Source organism: Corvus moneduloides, chromosome 6, assembly GCF_009650955.1.
Source record: "Corvus moneduloides isolate bCorMon1 chromosome 6, bCorMon1.pri, whole genome shotgun sequence".
Classification (NCBI taxonomy): Eukaryota; Metazoa; Chordata; class Aves; order Passeriformes; family Corvidae; genus Corvus; species Corvus moneduloides.
In genome coordinates, this window is record NC_045481.1 from 33,606,268 (window position 1) to 33,624,948 (window position 18,681).

The 18,681-nt window shown below is 39.6% G+C and overlaps 1 protein-coding gene across 8 annotated transcripts in view; it reads left to right on the top strand.

Annotated features, from left to right (window-relative positions):
• The window catches only part of ZFYVE26 (zinc finger FYVE-type containing 26), a 49,313-nt gene that overhangs the window by 2,371 nt on the left and 28,261 nt on the right, over positions 1-18,681 (top strand). For 6 of the 8 annotated variants that reach the window (XR_004240685.1, XM_032111511.1, XM_032111518.1 and 3 more), the window contains exons 3-18: positions 170-259; positions 2,148-2,700; positions 4,073-4,203; positions 5,018-5,182; positions 6,285-6,373; positions 6,649-6,809; positions 10,069-10,272; positions 10,833-11,486; positions 12,161-12,250; positions 12,940-13,008; positions 13,619-13,770; positions 15,511-15,709; positions 16,030-16,293; positions 16,477-16,596; positions 16,865-17,029; positions 17,958-18,185. Coding sequence is in view for 7 of the 8 variants with exons in the window: in XM_032111511.1 (XP_031967402.1) it covers positions 170-259; positions 2,148-2,700; positions 4,073-4,203; positions 5,018-5,182; positions 6,285-6,373; positions 6,649-6,809; positions 10,069-10,272; positions 10,833-11,486; positions 12,161-12,250; positions 12,940-13,008; positions 13,619-13,770; positions 15,511-15,709; positions 16,030-16,293; positions 16,477-16,596; positions 16,865-17,029; positions 17,958-18,185 (3,334 nt within the window). In the remaining variant the exon portion in view is untranslated. The remainder of the gene's footprint in view (positions 1-169; positions 260-2,147; positions 2,701-4,072; positions 4,204-5,017; positions 5,183-6,284; positions 6,374-6,648; positions 6,810-10,068; positions 10,273-10,832; positions 11,487-12,160; positions 12,251-12,939; positions 13,009-13,618; positions 13,771-15,510; positions 15,710-16,029; positions 16,294-16,476; positions 16,597-16,864; positions 17,030-17,957; positions 18,186-18,681) is intronic. The other 2 variants (XM_032111512.1, XM_032111514.1) reach the window with 2 other exon arrangements.

An 18,681-nucleotide genomic window follows, 5' to 3' on the forward strand; every position in this document is an offset into this window, starting at 1 on the left:
GTGAGAGCAGAACCTGAATGGAATAGCCTTTAATTGAGAATTAGGTTACTTCAGAGAAATATTTCAGTCTGCCTCAAAATGTTAATGAAATAGCTATGATTAAGTTTCCATGCTAATGTAAATAAAAGTTTTATTGACTAATGTATTTCCCATTCTTATATGGTTTCAGAAAACTGTTCCAGTTGCTCTTCAGAGAGAAACTGAATTTTTATTATTCTTGGAAGAACTACAGAAAGATGTCTCTGAGGAAGTCCTGAAGGTGAGCTACTTCTGCGCCGTACTTCTTCTTTTTTTTATGCAGTATGCCCAGCTTCATCAGATTGAAGTTAATGCTTCCTGCTAACTGCTTGAGATGTTAATGTGTTATTAATCTTCCAGGCAACTGAGAGAGAGTGTAATTCAGATCCCTTTGTGAAGTTAATCCAGTGTGCCTGCAAGTGATTTCTCTGGCTAGAGTAGAGGCTGCAGGCAGACAAGGAACAGGTTTTTCTACGTGCTGTTTCTTACACGTCAGTCCTGACTGCAACTGCTTGCCACAGTCTTCAGTCCATTAACACCTGTAATAATCGTAAACCTACAACCTGCTGTGAGCCAAAATAAACTACAGTCAGTAAGCACATTTTAAAAATTAGTTTATTTTCTTTTTCTTTCTTTAGGGATCTTAATTTTCATCTCCTATGCACCCCTTTTCCCCCTTCCTGGAAGCTTTGGGATGCTCTACTATTACTGCTGACATTGCCTAGTAATTGGTATGATGCATGTTCTGAGGTCCAGGATCCATTTTCCCTTATGAATTAAAAAATGCAGGCTGATTTATTTGAGAAGTATGTGGAAATGTGCAAAGGTGGATTAATATCAAAAGCAAGAATAGAGCAGAAAATTAGGAAAGTTACTAACTGTAGGACTGTCCTAATTTGGCGTTCGTTACAACAGATTTGGATCTGATGTGGTGTGTGAAATGTCATAAGATGTTGCTTCTGGTCCTATAGATTTTAACTCTTTCAAGATACTCTTTTTTGGTTTGCCTTTTTTTAAAGAGGAAAATGAAAACTTACTATATTCGGAGGGTATTTCAGCTTAGGAAAAGTTGTTCAATATTTCACTAAGGATACAGAATTAGCAATTACAGGATGAAAACAAGCAAGGCAAACTTGAATGTTGATTAAAATAAATCTGCTTGAAGTCTGTTAATGAATAATGAAGTCTGTGCATGTTACCATCTCACCTCCAAGGTTATGAAGGGTTCCACCATTGTCCACACTGTCCACCAGTGTTGCGCAGAAACATGAGATTCAGCAACTTTTTATCTTTGTCACAATTCCTGTCAGAGGCATGTGGTCGGTAGAGTTACATTTCAATCCAGCAAATAATAAAAAAAAGGGTATTGTGGACTTGCTGTCCATTCTCATTCTTTGTGCACACCAACCACCTCTCCCCTACGTAATCTCTGAGGTGTCTCTTTGAGCCAAAGGCAGCACTCACATAATTCCAGAAGTGCCAGAAATGCTGCTTGAGTGATATTCAACTGGCTTGTCCCTCACCTTCCCAACTCTTATTGTGTGAGCTAATTGGGATTTTTTGTTTGTTTGTTTTACTTTTTCCCGTTCTGAAATTTTAGGTTTTCTGCTGATAGGTAGAAAACTTATTGTTGCTTAAGAAAAGTCTGTGAGATGGCTTCTGAATCTGTTCACCAGTTTTAATCAAATTTGAAAAATTGATAAGGATGATGTAGTTGGTAAATGGATGGTACAAATCTGGAAAAGTAGGATGAAAAAAACCCACCACTAATCATTATGCTCTTAGCAACCTACAAAGATCCAGTTATATTAGTACATTGCTTGGAGGTGGAATATGGCAGTGCTTCAGCCATCCCATAGGGACTGCTATGGTTCCTTGCTTGTACATCGTCCTTATAGTGTACTTGTGTATTACAGGATTCTTTATATTTTGTTACATATTCAGGCATATCCACTCTTCTAGGAGGGATATTGGACAAGGTGGACCATTATTAATAGATTTCTTAGGTAGTATGGTGTTTGCAAATTGATTTATCTGCTCACTTTCAAGTTTCTTCTATTTTTTTAAATAATTCATTTCATGTATTCATGTAGTCAAAAAGGCTTACTCTTTTATTATTTTCCTGCCAGGAACTGTTTGAAGCATTTGAGTGCACGCAAAACAAGCACATCACAGACAGCAAAAGAAGAGATGACTGTTCTCACAAATTCAGTTTGGATGTTGTTTCAGCTCTCCGGAAGCTTCTGCTGCGGGCTCCCCAGAGGGCAAAAGGCCTGCTGGAGTTCTTCCAGGGGGAACAAGGAATACCAAGCTCCTCACTCCAGCAATATCGCTCTCTACAAAACATCTTTGTAGAATTTCTTTGTGACTCCTTAAAATCTCTGCGGAGGCTTCAGGGCAGTTCTGAGATTTCAGCGGAACTAGATCAAAGAGAACTAGTAGATACAATTTATGCTGCTCTCAGTATAGTGACTTTTGAGGTGGAGCATCAAGCAGATGAAATAAAACACTTATTCAGGGAGCTCTTGGATGTATGCTGGGCTGAGGGGAGCCCATTAAGGGAAGAGAAGCTACTAAACTGTATGCTGAGGAAACAGAGCCACGGCTTGTTAAGCCTCTATAGCAATGTTCTCACAGAAAGAACAAGAGAAAAGTTTTTGTTGTCAAAATCAATACAAAAAGGTTTGTTTCACATTTTGCTTTGTACTAATCTCCTGTTTAACAAAACCGTTAAGGCATTAAATAGATGAGTAGTCAAGAAGTCAGGCAATGTTCTTGCTAAGGTGCCTTAACAAACCATCGACTCTTTAGAAAGATGATGCTAAAATGATCCTTAAAGCAAGGAACTGGCATAGGAACACTGGTTCTCTCCCTTACATTTCTGCAGTCTATGCCATGTTTTGTGATCACTTCCTTTACCACCCCTTGTTGTGCTCTATTTTAATATGCTCAGCATTTCTCTTGATGAAAATCTTTCTTGTAACTAGAGGTTTGACACTCCCTATGTATACAGTGTTTATTTGTTCACCTCCAGTTCAAGGTCGTCTATGTTAGAATATGTTCTGTTTCTGGCCAGTAACAATCACCTCAGTAATCCCAAAATATTCAAACCCCTTAATACAGGAAAAGAAAACTTCTGAAAGTGGAAGGAGCTGTGGAGTGGGCTGATATCCCAGCAGGACAGAAGATGCACTGTGATTACCTGCTCACTTGCCAGAGCCCAGCTGTTGGTTTTGTACCAACCATGACTTCACAGCCTCTGTCTAGCTTGCTATGACTGGTACCTTTAGTTGTAACTTGATGATCCTGGTGGATCCCTTTCCAGCTCAGCATATTCTGTGAATCTATGAGGATCTCAGATGAAGCTGAATGGCAAGTGATGCCCAAGTCCTTGTCAGTAAAGTGGCAAGGAAGGAAAAGCTAGAATCCTACCCTCTTTTGTTCACGTCTGTTCACTGAGGTGTAAGTCAGTGGAATTTTTATTGTCTCTTCTCCACTCAGGGATTGCTGAAGGGAGGTTCAGGCTGGTGTGGCAGACTCTAGAAATTCTGATAATAACTATAGTTAGTGCTTCCTCGTGGGGGAAGAGAAGTGGAGATCCACATACCTTCACTCTCACTGGGAATAGTTTGTGTCTCACTTTGCACAGACCTGAGAAGTTCCAGTACTGGACAAGCCTTTGCTAAGGCCCTGCAAAGTAGCACAGTGTCTTGAGCACAAGCAAGAATTCTTGCAACTCATAGATAAGGTGTTCGTGGCTAAAGCAAGTCAGGCAGTGTGACCTGAACTGATGCAAACGGCCTGTGTGCTGAGCAGGCTTTTGCTATGTTAATGATTGTCGATACAGTTTTCTGGTTTTCTGTCTGACCTCTATCAAATTTCTCTGCTTGGCCCTCCTGTTACCAAGTAACAATATCCAATAGCTGGTAATATGTAACAGCTGGTTAGTGCTTGAGGAAATGTTGAGTGTTTCTCAGTTTAAATTAGTAACAATTGTGCTTCTCTCGAAGATACCCCTCTCTACTGGAAGGTAATCTTGTTGTGATGTTTTTAGGATCATCTGAGCAGCTGGATACAGAGCGAACTGTGATGAGTTTGTTCTCAGATCCCAAAGAAGCTCCTAATTGGAAGACAGCCTATTTCTACTGCTTGAGCAGCAGCAAGCACTTTCTGGAACAGATTCTGGTACAGCCATAAAATCATTAACAGGGAAACCCAATGGAGGCTAAAGTCAGTCCCTGTATTGAACATATCTCAGTGGTGCACAGAAGCATTTTGTATTCAAATAGTGTTTGCCAGGGGTGGTGACTAATAGGAACAAGGAGGTAACGGTGATAACTCCCCTACTTGCAGCTGTGCGATGAACATAAAACAGCTAGTGAGATTTTTGGAAAAGCTCATCTGCACGCAGACTGAAGATTAAATCTTCAGGGTTTAAGAAGTCTCATTTTCTGCTTGTAATTTTGTTGGATACACCATTTACCTCATGACCTTGAACTTGTTGCTTTCTGATGCTGATAGATTTGGGGCAGTGAGACTAATTTGCATGGTAAAATTTGTGGTGAAAATAGTCTGTTATGAATTAATTGATTTTTATATATTCACATAGAAGAAGTAGAATACAGGCAGGTGGTCACTGTTAAAGTGTGAGGTTTTAAGGTTGAACATATTTCAACTTCTATGTAATGTGCTTGTAGAAGTCTTTTACATGATGCCCTTGGCACAGACGTAATCAAGAGAGGGAATGCAAAGATAATGTAGAGTGGAATGTGAGTTTGCTAGGTAGTAAGCATTTGAAATGATGTTTTTTTCCTTAAGACAACTTTACTGATGGGTATCCTGATAGCTTGGACAGTGTAAATTTCGGGACATTCCAGATGCAGAATTTCACTCTTTTAGTGAAGCTAATATTGAAATGGCTACTTGCTTACATAGTCGGCCAGGCATTATGGGTCTCCACATTTTGGGAAAATTAGTACTTCTTCCTTTTATTTTCTAGGTGACTGCATTAGCTTTACTAAAAAGAGAAGACTACTCAGGCCTGAAGAACTTGTTGAGGAGAGAATTCAACCCCCTGAGCCGCCTCTTGGTGTTGTTAGGATGGACTCATTGTCAAAGCTTGGAATCAGCAAAAGCATTGCTATGGACTCTACACAAAACTCAGGTAAATCAGCAGAAAGCAAGTGGCAGTATCCCAGTCTGAGTCCAGATAATGCAATTTGTTTGCAAAAACACGTAAAACCAGGGAGTTTTCAGTGAGAATGTCAATCTTCCTCAAAATGGAATTTAAAAAGCTAAGATATTACAGTTGCCTTTCTTCTTGTTCCTTGGCCGTGGAGTATGACTGCAAAGGAGAGTCTGAAAGTTAAATAAATTCATAAACAACCTCACATAAATTCATGAACAGCCTCTGCTGTTAACATGAGAAAAAAGACAGCAATGGTTGTTGATTAGTTTTGAAGAGAGCTGGAACATCTTTCTTTCATGTAATTTCCTCCAGTGAGTCATCCCTGGATAGTGACTTATTCAGGCCTGAGTTCAACAATGAGGTAGCTTGGAAATTCCCCATACTCATTCGCAAAGTGAAATGATAAATTACAAGAGCTGTGAGCAAAAGATCCACCTTGTTTGGGGGGCAGTCTTCATCTGTGCAAAAGAGACAGGGTTCCAGCTCTGAAGGTGTAGTTGCACTTTAGATGATGCCTGCTGGCTGGCTGAGATGTCAGAGATGGGGAGATGAGCAGCCTTGTACTGCTGGCTCACAGTGCAGACCTAAGCCAATATTGCCTTAAGGGAGTTACTATCTCTTGGTAATACACCCAAAGTCTATTCAGTAGCTTCTGCAAAGTTACTCTTAGATTTGATTTTAGCAGGCAGTCATCTGTAGTAGAAAAACACATGGAAAAGGAGAATAACCATCTGCTACCCAGTATGTCATCTTTCTAGTGCACGATTAGTTCTAGAGATTAGTTTTAGACTGTTACTAAGAGGCATTATTTTGCATTTTATAAGCTAATCTTGAAAAGGGATGTAGCCACCTTTCCATGGTCTGTAGATGTGTCAAGGGGAGGCTGACTGACTTTTATGTTCTTTCCGAATAGCCCTCCTTTGCTGGGTTTGTAATAAATCTGGCAATTTTCTGTATTTGAAATTTATTATCTAGGTAAAGAAGTCTTGCAAACATGCATATGTGACACAGGCTTGCTTCTGCTGTCTGGCTGGGAGATTTGTTGTAAAGAGATTCTTTTATTTGTCTTTCCATTTAGGATCTGTGCAATGATTCAGTATTGAAAGATTTTTGTGATGGGCTCTGGGCTCATGTGGAAGTTCTTGAATGGTGTATGCGGCAAAACAGGTAAAATGATCAGAAGGACTTTTTCCAAACTATGTTGCCAACTCTACCTGTTAAGTCAGTTTATGTATGCAAATAGAGAAGGTATTATTTTCTTGGCTAATCATCTAATAGTGACTGTATAAACAAGCTCTTAAAATTTCTCATGGGCTGCAGTTACACTCTTTGTTTTTCTTTTTAGTTGCAGTAGTTTGGTTCAATCAGAATTAGAGTGGGAGTTAAATCTTTAAATGTAGTTGAGACTTAAATCTGTGTCACCTCTTTGTTGTCTCCTGCAGTATTACTGTCCCAAGGAAGGTTCTGTTGCAACACTTGCACAATCTGGATTGCCACACTGTGGTGTACTCTCTGCATCATCTCACCAATCTTCTGGCACTGAATGAAGATGATGTTATTGAGCTTCTTCAGAAAGTTCCTGCTAGAGACCAACAGATGCAGGGTAAATGCATAGGGTTGTAAGAACACTAAAAACTCACAATCCATTGAGTGTGTATGTTCAGTACTTCTGCCAGGATTTGTTCTTTTGACCTGCTTCTGTAATTGTGGAAGATAAGTTACCAGCTGTTTTGTGGAAGAAATCTAGAGAGCATGTGGAAATTATTTTGAAATCCTTTTGGGGAATAAATTGTCTTTCAAGAAGGAGTTGTGAGATCTCTTTGATCTCACAAGGACAGATTTCTGAAATAGCTTTTTCAAGATGGTAACAAGATTTTGCACATGCTCATGATATGCACTTCTCATTGTAACTTTTGTACTGTGAAATACCTTTAGTTTGAAAAGAAAGTGTATGGTTTGTATTTCGGTGCACTTTAATTTAAAATCAAAGAACAAAACCAGATGAAATTGACAATATCTTGTACTACAATATCTTTGTTTTTGAAAGATATAAAAAGTGGAGGCTTTTTATTCTAATATAAATTTAAATTTAATGTTTAAGTTAGTAATGCTTACCTACAGCCTATGTTTACATCACTCCTGCCTCACTTCTTTCATCTTCACATGTTCCAGTTGGGTGCCTAAAATACCTGCAACTACCAAACACATTGGATCACTTAAAAGTGAATCTCCTTGGACACTCTTTTGATTGTAGCCTATCTCCAGGTTCAGCTGCTGCTATTTTAAAGCTGTTTTCTGGTAGGACTTCTTAATAATGATAGAGAAGCTCTGTTTTCCTGCATGTACTAGAACCTAAGAAGCTGCAATTTTTTGTGTCTTATTTCTTTTACATTTGTGAATTTGGACATGTGTAATTTCAACCTGAGTTGTATGGAGAGCTCTCAGTGATGGATGTCACACAGATTTTTCCAGATTGCCTAGTGGGAAGTAGGTTTCTCTCCTTCCATTATCATACTGTTGTAATGTTGGTTTCTGTTCCTACTTTCTCAGGTTTTGGTGTTAAAATTATCATAACACTTGTCTTGAATAATCTTGAAAGATGTAGTAATTGGGACTCTATATAGATCCTTATTTCCAGTGCCCTGCTTTCTGAAATTGTTTTGTTGTTGCTAGTGTTGTGGGATTTTTTAATCAGTTCTTACATTTTAATTATTTTCTGCTTAAATTCTGTCAAAGCCTTTCAAAAACAGGAAGAGGCAGTCCCATCATATCTTCTGGGAGCTGCATGACTAGCAAAAGAACTCTAGCTGTGGTTTCTCTTCTTTTTTTTTACATGGCACATTAATTTATGGAACTAATTAATGGAAGACAGGTCCTCCTTCTCTTTTCAATCCAGCAATTATTGCAAAATTCAGATGATTCTGTAAGCACATCTTAATAGAATCTTCTTTAAAATAATCTATTTTGAACCTTAAAGGGAAGAGAGGAGTCATAAACTTTTTTTTTGTCAGACATGGTAGTGTTAACAGGCCTTTTCCTCCAATCACTGCACATGCTTCCCTCTCTTCCTCTTCATTTTAGTACGCATCTGTCAGCTGCAGTAGTGAAACCAGAGTAGTGGTACTGATAGACAGTCGAGTTCAGGCTTTGCGTAACACTGGTTTTGATCAGTCATGGTGAGCAGCAATTTCCTCGTGAGTTACAATATTCAAGAAGCTGTTAGTATTTCTGGCATAGGAAAAACAGTGCCAGTAGTTAAAGGATTGTTCTTCCATGTTGGTACAAGGAAAAGGATTGGTTTAGGTACAAATACTGACACAGACACATTGCATCCAAGTCTTTCCACGTGTGAGGTAGAAGTGTGTTAAACTTACTTTTGATTACCAGTATTTGTCTTATAGTATCTCTAGGTAACTACTTCTCTTTTCCAGAGGATTGTATTTATCAAGTCGCTGGCTTTATCTGCCTGAAGTCCTCTTAAGACAGTGGTATTGAGAGCTATTTGGGTGTTTACGTATTAGTGTAGAGCTGCTGGGCAACAGTAGAATTTCCATAGCCATTTACATAGAATTTCCATAGTGGGTTCTGCAAAGGATTCATACTTTGATGTCTCCTCAGTTCTGTCTGCTGTCTACATTGTATTTTCCATCATTGTCGCTGTTTAGAATTGCAGTGATAGGGAATAACTGTTGCCAACTGTTTATGCCCTCAGTCCTGTTGCCTTGGCTGCTCTGTAGTTTTCAGAAGAGTTCAGACTGGTGCTTTTCCTTGCGGTCATACTCAAACTTTGTGGAGAACAGCACTGAAACACTTTCTAGGTTAGGTAATTCTGTTCAGTCCCAGAATTTGGATGTGGACATTGTCAGTACATTGTGCTTTGTACCAGTGCTTTGTTTAAAAAAAGCAACTTGGCTAACGCTTTCCCTGCATGACAGCAGGTAGAGGGACAATCTGTCACTTGAATAAGAATACAGGACAGTGGATTCCAAGCACTAATTTAACACTCTGTGTGGTTGTCGGGAGATTTTTGTTTCTTTCTTTGTTGTTTCTTTGTTCTTTTAACCTTTTTGCAGTAGTTGGATAATTCATCTAAACTCAACATAACAGAATATATGACACTATATTGTGTTCCTAGGTGAAGGAGATGATGATGTGATTTTTACAATTTGCAGCTCTGCTGTTCTGTTGTACTAAGAAGGGATCATATCTCTGGCATGTGATGCCTTTCCTCAAAAAAAACCCAAAGGGGAGGAGAAGTGGATGCAGTACTTCTCTAGTTTGGCTTTATTATAAATGTATGAAGGAAACTGTGGGACTGTACTTCTTCTTTAATTAGTTGCAGATTATATTTGATCTATTGTGTCAGCCCCTGTGAATCATCCGTGATATCTATTTATTAGTACAAATCTGAAGAGGTGGTGGTACCCTATTCTTACTGCAGTCATAGCCTGTCTACACTGTTTCCCTACTTATCTGCTGTGTACTAGAACACAACATTCCAAGATGCTGAAATGAAACAGGATTTGCCCCTCTGCAGTATAGTTAACCACATACTGCTAATGACAGTCATTATGAGTGATTTTTGTCATTCTACACTGTAGCCAGGTCCTGTTACACAAGTTCACAGAAAATTTCCTTTTTAGAAGGGGATCCGGACCTGGCATTTCTGTGCCCATCTGTTGTGGGTTGAGTTGTTTGGGCTTTTTTTCCCAAAGTAACAGTGAGATAGATCAAAGCTGAGACAAAAATGATGCTGAGGAAGAAAGACTGGATAAATATTGCTGTGCAGGAACTGCAGGAGAAAATTAACTTGTTTTCTTGTCTACCTCCTACCCCATCACTGCCCTGGTTTCCCTCCACAGCAGCCACACTCCCTAACACCCTGAGTCAGCAGCGCAATCTGGCACTCTTCCGAGCGTTCTGTGCCATGAAGTATGCAATCTATGCTCTCTGTGTGAATTCACACAGGCATGCCAAGTGCAAGGATTGTGTACACAGCCTTCTTGGTGATATCCCTGAGGATACAGCTTTTGGAGAACCAGCAGGTGATTGGCCTCCTTTCTCAGGTTCAGTAATGTGTGCTTCTCCATCCAGTTTCTGGGCTCTGAATTATCACTTAGTATTGGGATAATGTTGCACCTTGTATACATATGGTGTTTTATTCAGTGGGCTATGGATGCTTTGCAAGCAAGTCTAATTGTATTTCTTTGAGATGTCGTTATCTTTAATGAATAAGCTACCAGCCTTGTTTTAAAACATTTAAGGTAATTATACAAAAAATGTAGTGCAAAAAGGAGGTGATACTAGATATAGGATGGTAGTGACAGGGATAATTTTGTAAGAGCTTACGATTTCCCAGAGCTGAAACTGATTTAATGGCTAGAATGGGTGTAATCTGAATTTGCACATCATTGAACAAAGTGATAATTGGCATTACTCAGAGGGAGGAGGCACACTACCTTTCTAAATGTAAATTGTTGGACATATATTTACTTGGTGTTTGGAGGAATGATTGGGCCTGAGCCACTGGGCTAGTTCCCTCTTCTGTGATTTTCTTAAAAGGCACAAGTTGGAACAAGGAATTCCTGAAAAATGTAGTAATTTATTTTTGTTTTTAATTGTACAGATTGCTCTTCAGTATTTCCTCAGTACATTGTGAAGTGTCAGCAGTTCTTAAGGAGTGTTCCTATTCCTCTGCGCCTGGAGGTTTTGGAGAATATTTTCTCCTTGCTTTTTGTTTCCTATAGTGACCTCTATACTGAGACTCCTCTACCTGAGGACTATGCAGAGGATGAAGACCTTGACAAAAAGAGTGCTCCTCTGAGTGTAGAAGGCAGTGCCAGTCGGCAGCCGTGTGCCTCACAAAGTCCATGGCACGTAACAGAGGCTGAAAAAAAATCAGAGAAGCATCTGTTGGCTGCACAGACAGCTCACACAGATACCCGAGATCTTTGTGACTCCATGGTAGATGGCAAAAGCTGTGAAACCTGTAAGCCAAGCTACCTGGATCTGAAACACTTCACCAGTGGTGTTACTGGATTTTTAGTGGATGACGTGGCCATGGAGGCCTTCCTCACATTGCTTCTCAACCACTTGGAAGAAATTCAGAGTTCTCTCCCATGGGACTCCAGTAATGTGCTTCGAGAAGAGCTGGAGCTTGTTGAGTGCTTGAATCTTTCTGCAAGCAGAGATGCCTTTGGAGGTCGCGTGTTGCAGTTTTCCAAATACCTTTCTGAAGCTCACTGGCGATACAAGGTGGTGATGAGTAACAGAAATGCAGGTAGGCTTTGTATTTGGCGCTTTCTGATATGTTACAGCTGTCCAGACAGTGATCTCAAGGCTAAATTCCCTGAGCATCTTAATGAGGGAGCACATTTTGGCAGATACTGGGAGAGTGGCCTACTTAGAGATCACCTGGTTCTTGCATCGTTTTCCAATAGAAGTGATCCCTATTCTAATCAGAAAGTTTGGGGTTTTTTTCTCTTTTCCATCCCCTCTGGATGCACTGCTTCTGTTTGCCTTTGTCCCGCCAGTGTCACAAGTCACACTGCAGTGGTATGAAGGGACATGGTGATGTTGGATCCAGTGCAAGCCGAATAGTCTCAGCTCATTCATGGACAGTGTTGATTTAGCCTAGTCTGGAAACATGTTAGGAACATGTATCAGAGGTTGTGTTACTCTGGATGATTGTTGAAGTAGCTAGAACAACGCACTCAGGAACCTGTTTCCCACCCTTCTCCATAGCCCATAACTTGTTAGCCCTGCTGCTGTGAGATTTTGTCTTGTATCACATGTAGTTTATTGTGTATCTCAGATCATGTAAGCTCCATGTCCCAAGAAAGACTGGGCAGTCTGGACCTTAAATACTGCAAGTTTGCAAATTTGTGTTCAACTGTTTCTCAAGTCTCCCCCTATAAAGCTATTTGGTAATGTTTTTGTTTAAATACTTCACAGAACATCAGTTCACAGCCTCCAGGAGATATTGCTCTTCAATCAGGTGCTCCAGCTTTAAGAAACGGAGTAGATATCGGAGGTACAAGACAGGTGGGTTGAAAAAGTGACTTGGAGAAGACATTTTTGAAAAGTGCATCATTTTGCTGAGCTCATGCTGAATGCAATTAGATTTCATGGCCTAGGAGTAGAGAAGTAGATTTATTTCCTTCAATTTTCTAAGTAATTTGAAGTATCTTAGTCCAGTTCCACTTGGACTGAGATGGTTTTCTAAAGCTCACCTGCACAAAGAACTTCTTCCATATATAGTCTGATTTGGGGCAGGGGAGAGCTTCAACTACAGTACTAATTTTTCCCTTTCTCCACTATGTCCTATGACTGTTTGGTATATTTTCATACCTATTACAATATTATCTAGCATGTGAATTAACAGGAATTTGTGGCATAAATTGGCAGCCTTAGGAGACAGTTGTGTTCCTCACCTTTTTTCTATTTAGCCTTTGAAAGGCATGTCTGGTTTTGGAGTGGCATGTTCCAAAATAAGAAGCTTCAAAATATCTGACATGAGTCACTGATGGGCCACCCCAACATAGTCTCTAGCCTAGCATTTTCTTCAAATCAGCAGTTTTTGCTTTTATCATAGATGTCAGTGGTGGCTCATTTATGAGATATTCTTGAAGATCCCTTGAAGGTTGCCTAATCTGTTATTTGCAATAAGTTTTAATTACCTTGTCTAATAAAAGTGCATTTAATGTGCTGGTTTTGATTTGTTTCCATTTTAGATGGGAAAGAGGGAACTTCCAGTCCATCATTAGAAAGTACAAGTAGCGAGCTAAGCACCAGTACCTCAGGTATTAAGCCACAAAAGTAGTATTTCTTTGTATTTTCAATGTACATGATGAAGAATTTGCTTGACTAGTTAATGTGAATTACTGCTGTGTGCAGGGCACTTCTCAGAGTTCCCATTTTTGGATGATTCTTTTCTAGTCAGAATAGTACATGTGTCTTCTGGAATAAGAGACTTGGATTTTTCTTGGTAATTTGGCTTGCAGGAAACAGTATGCAATGTAGTGACCTGCAAACCATCAAAAAAGTTAATGAACTGATATTCATGTAAGATAAGGCGTGCTTAGGCGTGCTGGACTGATTTAATAGGTCAGATGCTTCAGGCTTCTCCCTTTATCCGTATTGAACCAGTGCCTCGCACTGTATGCATGTTATGTAGCTGCTGAACAGTGTTACACGGGGCTGAGATGCAAACAGCAAGTTCTGACCAAACAGTGAAATGTTATGAGAATTTATAACAGGATGTTTATGTTGACCTCTTTAACCTAAAACTTGCTTGCAACTCTGCTCCTATATTTTTGTGTTGTATATGTGAAATGCTGTTATCTGATAGGTGGCTGATATTTGGTGAAATGTGTTTTCCCTGATAGTATACTGATTAATTCTGTCTTGCAGAGGGAAGTACCAGTAGTGTGTCTGGCTTGAGTGATTTGGAAAGCAGGGCAAGACCACATCAGCAGAACTCCCTCATTCCTATGATGCTTTCCCCACCAGAATCACTGTTAGTTTCTTGTGTTTTGAGAGGAAACTTTGTGGAAGCCCACCAGGTAAATGAGATGCATATATTTCGATTTTTGAATGAAATTCCTGCTTCTGCATTTAGCAAACATAGGGCTTCCAAGTGAAAGAATTACTTCAGAAGTAGAAGCAAGTGAAAGGAGCAAAGATATTCCAAACCAACATCCCACAGATGCAGGGTTTCTTCTGCCTTGTTATATAAAAATGCTTTCTCTAAACCTGGGTTCTCGAAGTATGCAAATGTTTGATGAGAGCTAGTCAAGCATAGTGTTTCAACTGACTGAAGAACACAGGGAGCTCACGAGGTCTTATGAGGAAGCAGCATCTGAACTGCTTTATTTAATCAGTTTTTCAAAACCATGACACTCTGCCACTTGTAACCCTGGTAGAAACATGCAGAGGTGTTCCTTACCCAAAGCAGACCCAAAGCAGTGATTACATTCATTTGAAGGATGTATGTTTTGAGACTAAATTTGTGGTATTGAAAACAGGCAGTGATGCCTTAGGTTTTAACTTTCATATTTTCCATATCCTGTACTGCCTAGTGTGCAGCTCTGAAGTTTCTTGTAGCCTGTTAACTTCTGCTCTCTTATGCTAGGTAGACATAACAAAGCCTCTCCAGGCCCGCTCTGCAAGGACACTCAGACCGTCCTAGGCCCAAAAAGTATAAACCAAAAGCCTCTAAAGGGGGCGGGGGGGGCAGAGCAAGTTTGGGCAAATGGCATCATTAACTGAAGCTTTAATTGCAGAATTAACACTGATATGCAAATGAACCAAACCTATAAAAGTGTGAAGAACTCGTGACCTGGGGTCCATCTTGGCATTAGCCTCTGGCTCCCCAGGGTGTACCTTTGAAGGCTCTTCAAATAAATACCTACCTTTATTCCCTTATTGTTGCCTAGTCTCTGTTCTTAGGTGGCTGCTTCAGGCATCAGCAGAAAGCCTTGAAAATTGACAGTCTTCATGTTTGTAGTTCTTTGCTCCCTCACAGCTGTGCATACCTTTCTCTGTGTGGCTTTTGAGCTGATGCTCTGAAAAAAAAGTCTTGAGGTGCATCAATGATTGGATCTTCTGTAAAAAGCTGTGACCTGGCTGAGTGTCAGATAGCCCTGCTGGAGCAGTTCATGTCACTTAAACATTGCATTAACATCAGGTTACTGCTCAGGCCATTAATTCTGCTTGATTCCAGGCATGCCACTTCATAGTTTTCCTACTTACAGGGCCAAAGAAGCATTTCGTTTTGCATTGTTGCCTTGACTTTCAGTATGACCAATGATAAAGCATTCAAGCTTGGTTTGTGTTCTGTTGTTGGTTTGGTAATAGGAACTTTCATAGCTCTGCTTAGCTACTCTGTGTTTACATTTCGAGAAGGTATTCCTTGCTGAATAAGAATTTATTTGAAATAGTTTACTTTGGAGGGCACACTTGATAGATACCTTTCATTACATAGTGTATTTAAACTGTGAAGAGTCATTCCGAAAGGTGTGGGTTATGAAAATCAATTCAGCCCTAGCCCTACAGCAAATAATAGATAAGCTTTATGATAACAGTTGAAAAACATCTCTGAGGGCCTTTTTCTCTTCAGGCACTTAAAACTCTCTAGGAGGAAACCCCTGGTTTTCATGTTGTGTCTGTGGGGACATTTTTCAGTTAAAGTATCTGTTTTATTTTATTCCTTCATCTCCTCTAAAGCCGCCCCCCAAGCTCTTTGACCTTTGAAAACTTCCTTTGACAGGCTCTGTAATTACATCTGTTGTTATTTTTGAAAGGTGGCTTTGATGTTTAATCTGGACACTTCCCCTTGCTATGGTGAATTGGTTTTCATGGAGCGTTACCAACAGGCAGTACGAGAAATGGCGAGAGTGGAGCACAATATTGAGAATCAAGCATCAGATGGCACTGGAGGCATCAGGAAATCTGGCAGTGGCCGTTCAACACTGCAAGCTATTGGGAATGCAGCAGCTGCTGGTAAGGACTGGGCTTTTTGAGATCTCACAAAGGGTTAGGGAGAAATGAAAAATACGAGAAAGCAGCTTGAATACTGTAAAAATGAGTGCAGTGTTTGTTCAGAAGGGTAAGTGGTGATTCTTTGAGTTAGAAAGAGACTACGAATGCTGAAATTTGCTGTCGATGCCCAGTTAGTTGCATCCATTCTACAGTAATTGGTCCATGAAGCCGGCCACCTACAGAATTATTTTCTATAAGGATTAAATAGTAGTTACCCATTGCAGGATCTGATCTAATTATGCTGTTAACCAGTAATTGTGTGTTTTTGATGGCATGTGTAGGTATGGTATTTTATTCCATCTCGGATGTTACTGATAAATTGCTTGCAACTTCTGGAAGTCTTGCCCCTACTTGTCAAGAAAACTTCTGGATCAGGAACATTCAGCTGGAGCATACTGATCCTCTGCGAGAAGTCCTTGAGGACCTCAGTCCTTCAGCGATGGCAGCATTTGATCTAGCTTGTACTCAGTGCCGTCTTTGGAAGACGTGCAAACAGCTTCTGGAGACAGCAGAAAGAAGACTCTACAACAGCCTTGAAACTTGGGGTAGACTTTTCGTTTTTATGTTTATCAGCATGGGCCTGGGAACAGAAAATGCCTCTCTATGCTGTGTTGTTTGTGCTAACACCCAAGTCTTAATTAAATCTCATTTCGTACTTTCATGTTAGTGTCTCTTTTTTCCACTTCTAACTTTGATTTTTGTCTCCATTTGCACACTTACTGTTCCAGGCCACCGACCTGACTTTGTTTTACTGCACTCTGAAGGTGTAAAGGGTTTTCCAGCAGTTCTCCAGCAAATAAGTAAAATTCTCAACTATTCCTGCACATCACAAGGTCAATCCAGACCAGGTAGTGTGCTTTGCTGGTTAAGGCTTTCTGTTGAAATGTGCTTAAATCAAATTCTTGTCTTCTGTTGCAATGTAAATTTGAACTTTCCATTTTTTAGCTTAGTATTTATAACAAAAAAGGTGATGGGGAAGTGACCTGAGCTCAATTCTGAATAATCTGAAATGCTCTGGTTTTTTGTATTATAGTATAGTTTTGGTTTTGTGGGCCGCCTTCTGTGCAAAAATCCTTGTCTTTGTTATAGTCGCTGTTTCTTTCTCCCTCTTTGTAGAGGTGTCAGATGAGAAAATAGGGAGTCCTTTTCGATGCAGTATTGTAGACCTTCTGCAAACTTGCTACCCTGCCTTGACTGAAGAAAGTATTACCAATGAAATTGTTTTATCACAAAACCTGGATCATATCCTAAAAGCATTGACATGTGTTGAACGTTCTGTGGGTGAGTTATTTTTATGAACATGAGAATTGATTGATATATGGATCTAAATTTTTGCTTTGGCCTTTCCAGACAGCAGTAAATCCAGTAGTAATGCTCTTTGACTTATGCACAAATATATATTTTAAAAATCATAAATGTAAAGGGTAAAATTTATCTGTAATTCTTATATTTGTTTTCAGAGCTAAAATTCAGAACTTGTCAGAGATGTTATTATTTGTCCTATTTCTATTCAGTCCTAGCAAGGAATTCGTTTAGGTTTATTTTAACATGGCACCTTATAGATAATTAGGTGTATTCGTGTATTCTTACTCTTGCTTTTTTTTTTTTTTTTTTTTTTAAGTAAAAGAATGGACATAAACTTAAAAAACCTTTGTAATATCATAATGCCTTCCAGTTTTCATAGGACTGTCATAAAACATCTTTTCCACAGTTGCTTTTTCTTACAGCTCTCTTAATTACACAGCACTGGTATTTCTCTTCTTCTATTCACCAAATTTCTAAATGTTTTTTTTGTGTTCTTAAAATATTTAATGAGCAAAAATTTAGGAGAGCTCTAAGAGCTAAATGTTATAGAGCTCAAGGACTGGTCAACACCTGTGTTTTAGAATAAATCTTAATGACGCAGAACTAGAAATATTTTAGGTTTGCCTTAATATAGTTCTAACTTGTCAGAGCCATGGTTACCGATTTAGATGAACTATAGTTTTATTCTGCTGTGAAATTTTCCCTTGCTTTCAATTAAATTATAATGCTTATAGTGAAAATTTTTCTTGCTTTCAGTTAAATTATAATGCCTATACTGAGATCTATAATTGTGGAGAGGAAATTAAGCTAAAGCATTTCTCTCTTTCTCCCTCACCCCTCTGCCTCCTTTCTTCTTGACATTTAATCCTTGAATCTTGGGTGCATGTCTGTTCTCTTAAACCAGACTCTAAAGGGAGTCTGCTTGGCACCTTGGTGGAGCAGGGCTCTCTCAAACCGATGGAGCTGGAGAAGCACCTGGTTTGGAGTCAAACACAGCGCCTGCTGAGAACTCTTGACCAGCATACCCAAACCATGCCAGAGAACAACATGCAGACAAACTTTGTGAAGGCCTTCCTTGACTACATCACTACACTGGCTGCTGTGGTGTTACGAAGCCTGAATGCAGAGCTGGGTAAGGGGTTTCTGCTGGAAAGTCTGAGCCTAGGTGAAGATATTCAGACTGTGTAGTGTGGCTTAATTCTGGAAAGTAATTGTGCAAAAATGGTTCCTTGCCAAATGTACCTCCTACCTGTGCATAGTCAGGTCTTTTGATTTCAACTGATTATTACTTCTTTTTTTTCTTTTATTTCATAACACTTAGGCCACCCACAGCTAACATAAAAATAGTTTATGTCAGTGGGAAAATTTGAACTGACCCAGAAATGCTAACTGACCCAGACTCTGCACTCCACTTGGACAAAACAAACAAACGTTGATGTCCAGAAATTCTTAGCACTACCCCCTGTAAGGCAAGATTGATTTTTGCATCCAGTGGATCAGCATACTGTATAATTTACAGCTCCCTTAGAGGCAGCAAGCACCCTGCTGCTCCACAGGGATAAGAAGAGTGTGTAGAAGGCCATGCAGGGGTAACCAGGCAGAATTTTTTTATAGAATCAGCAGATGAT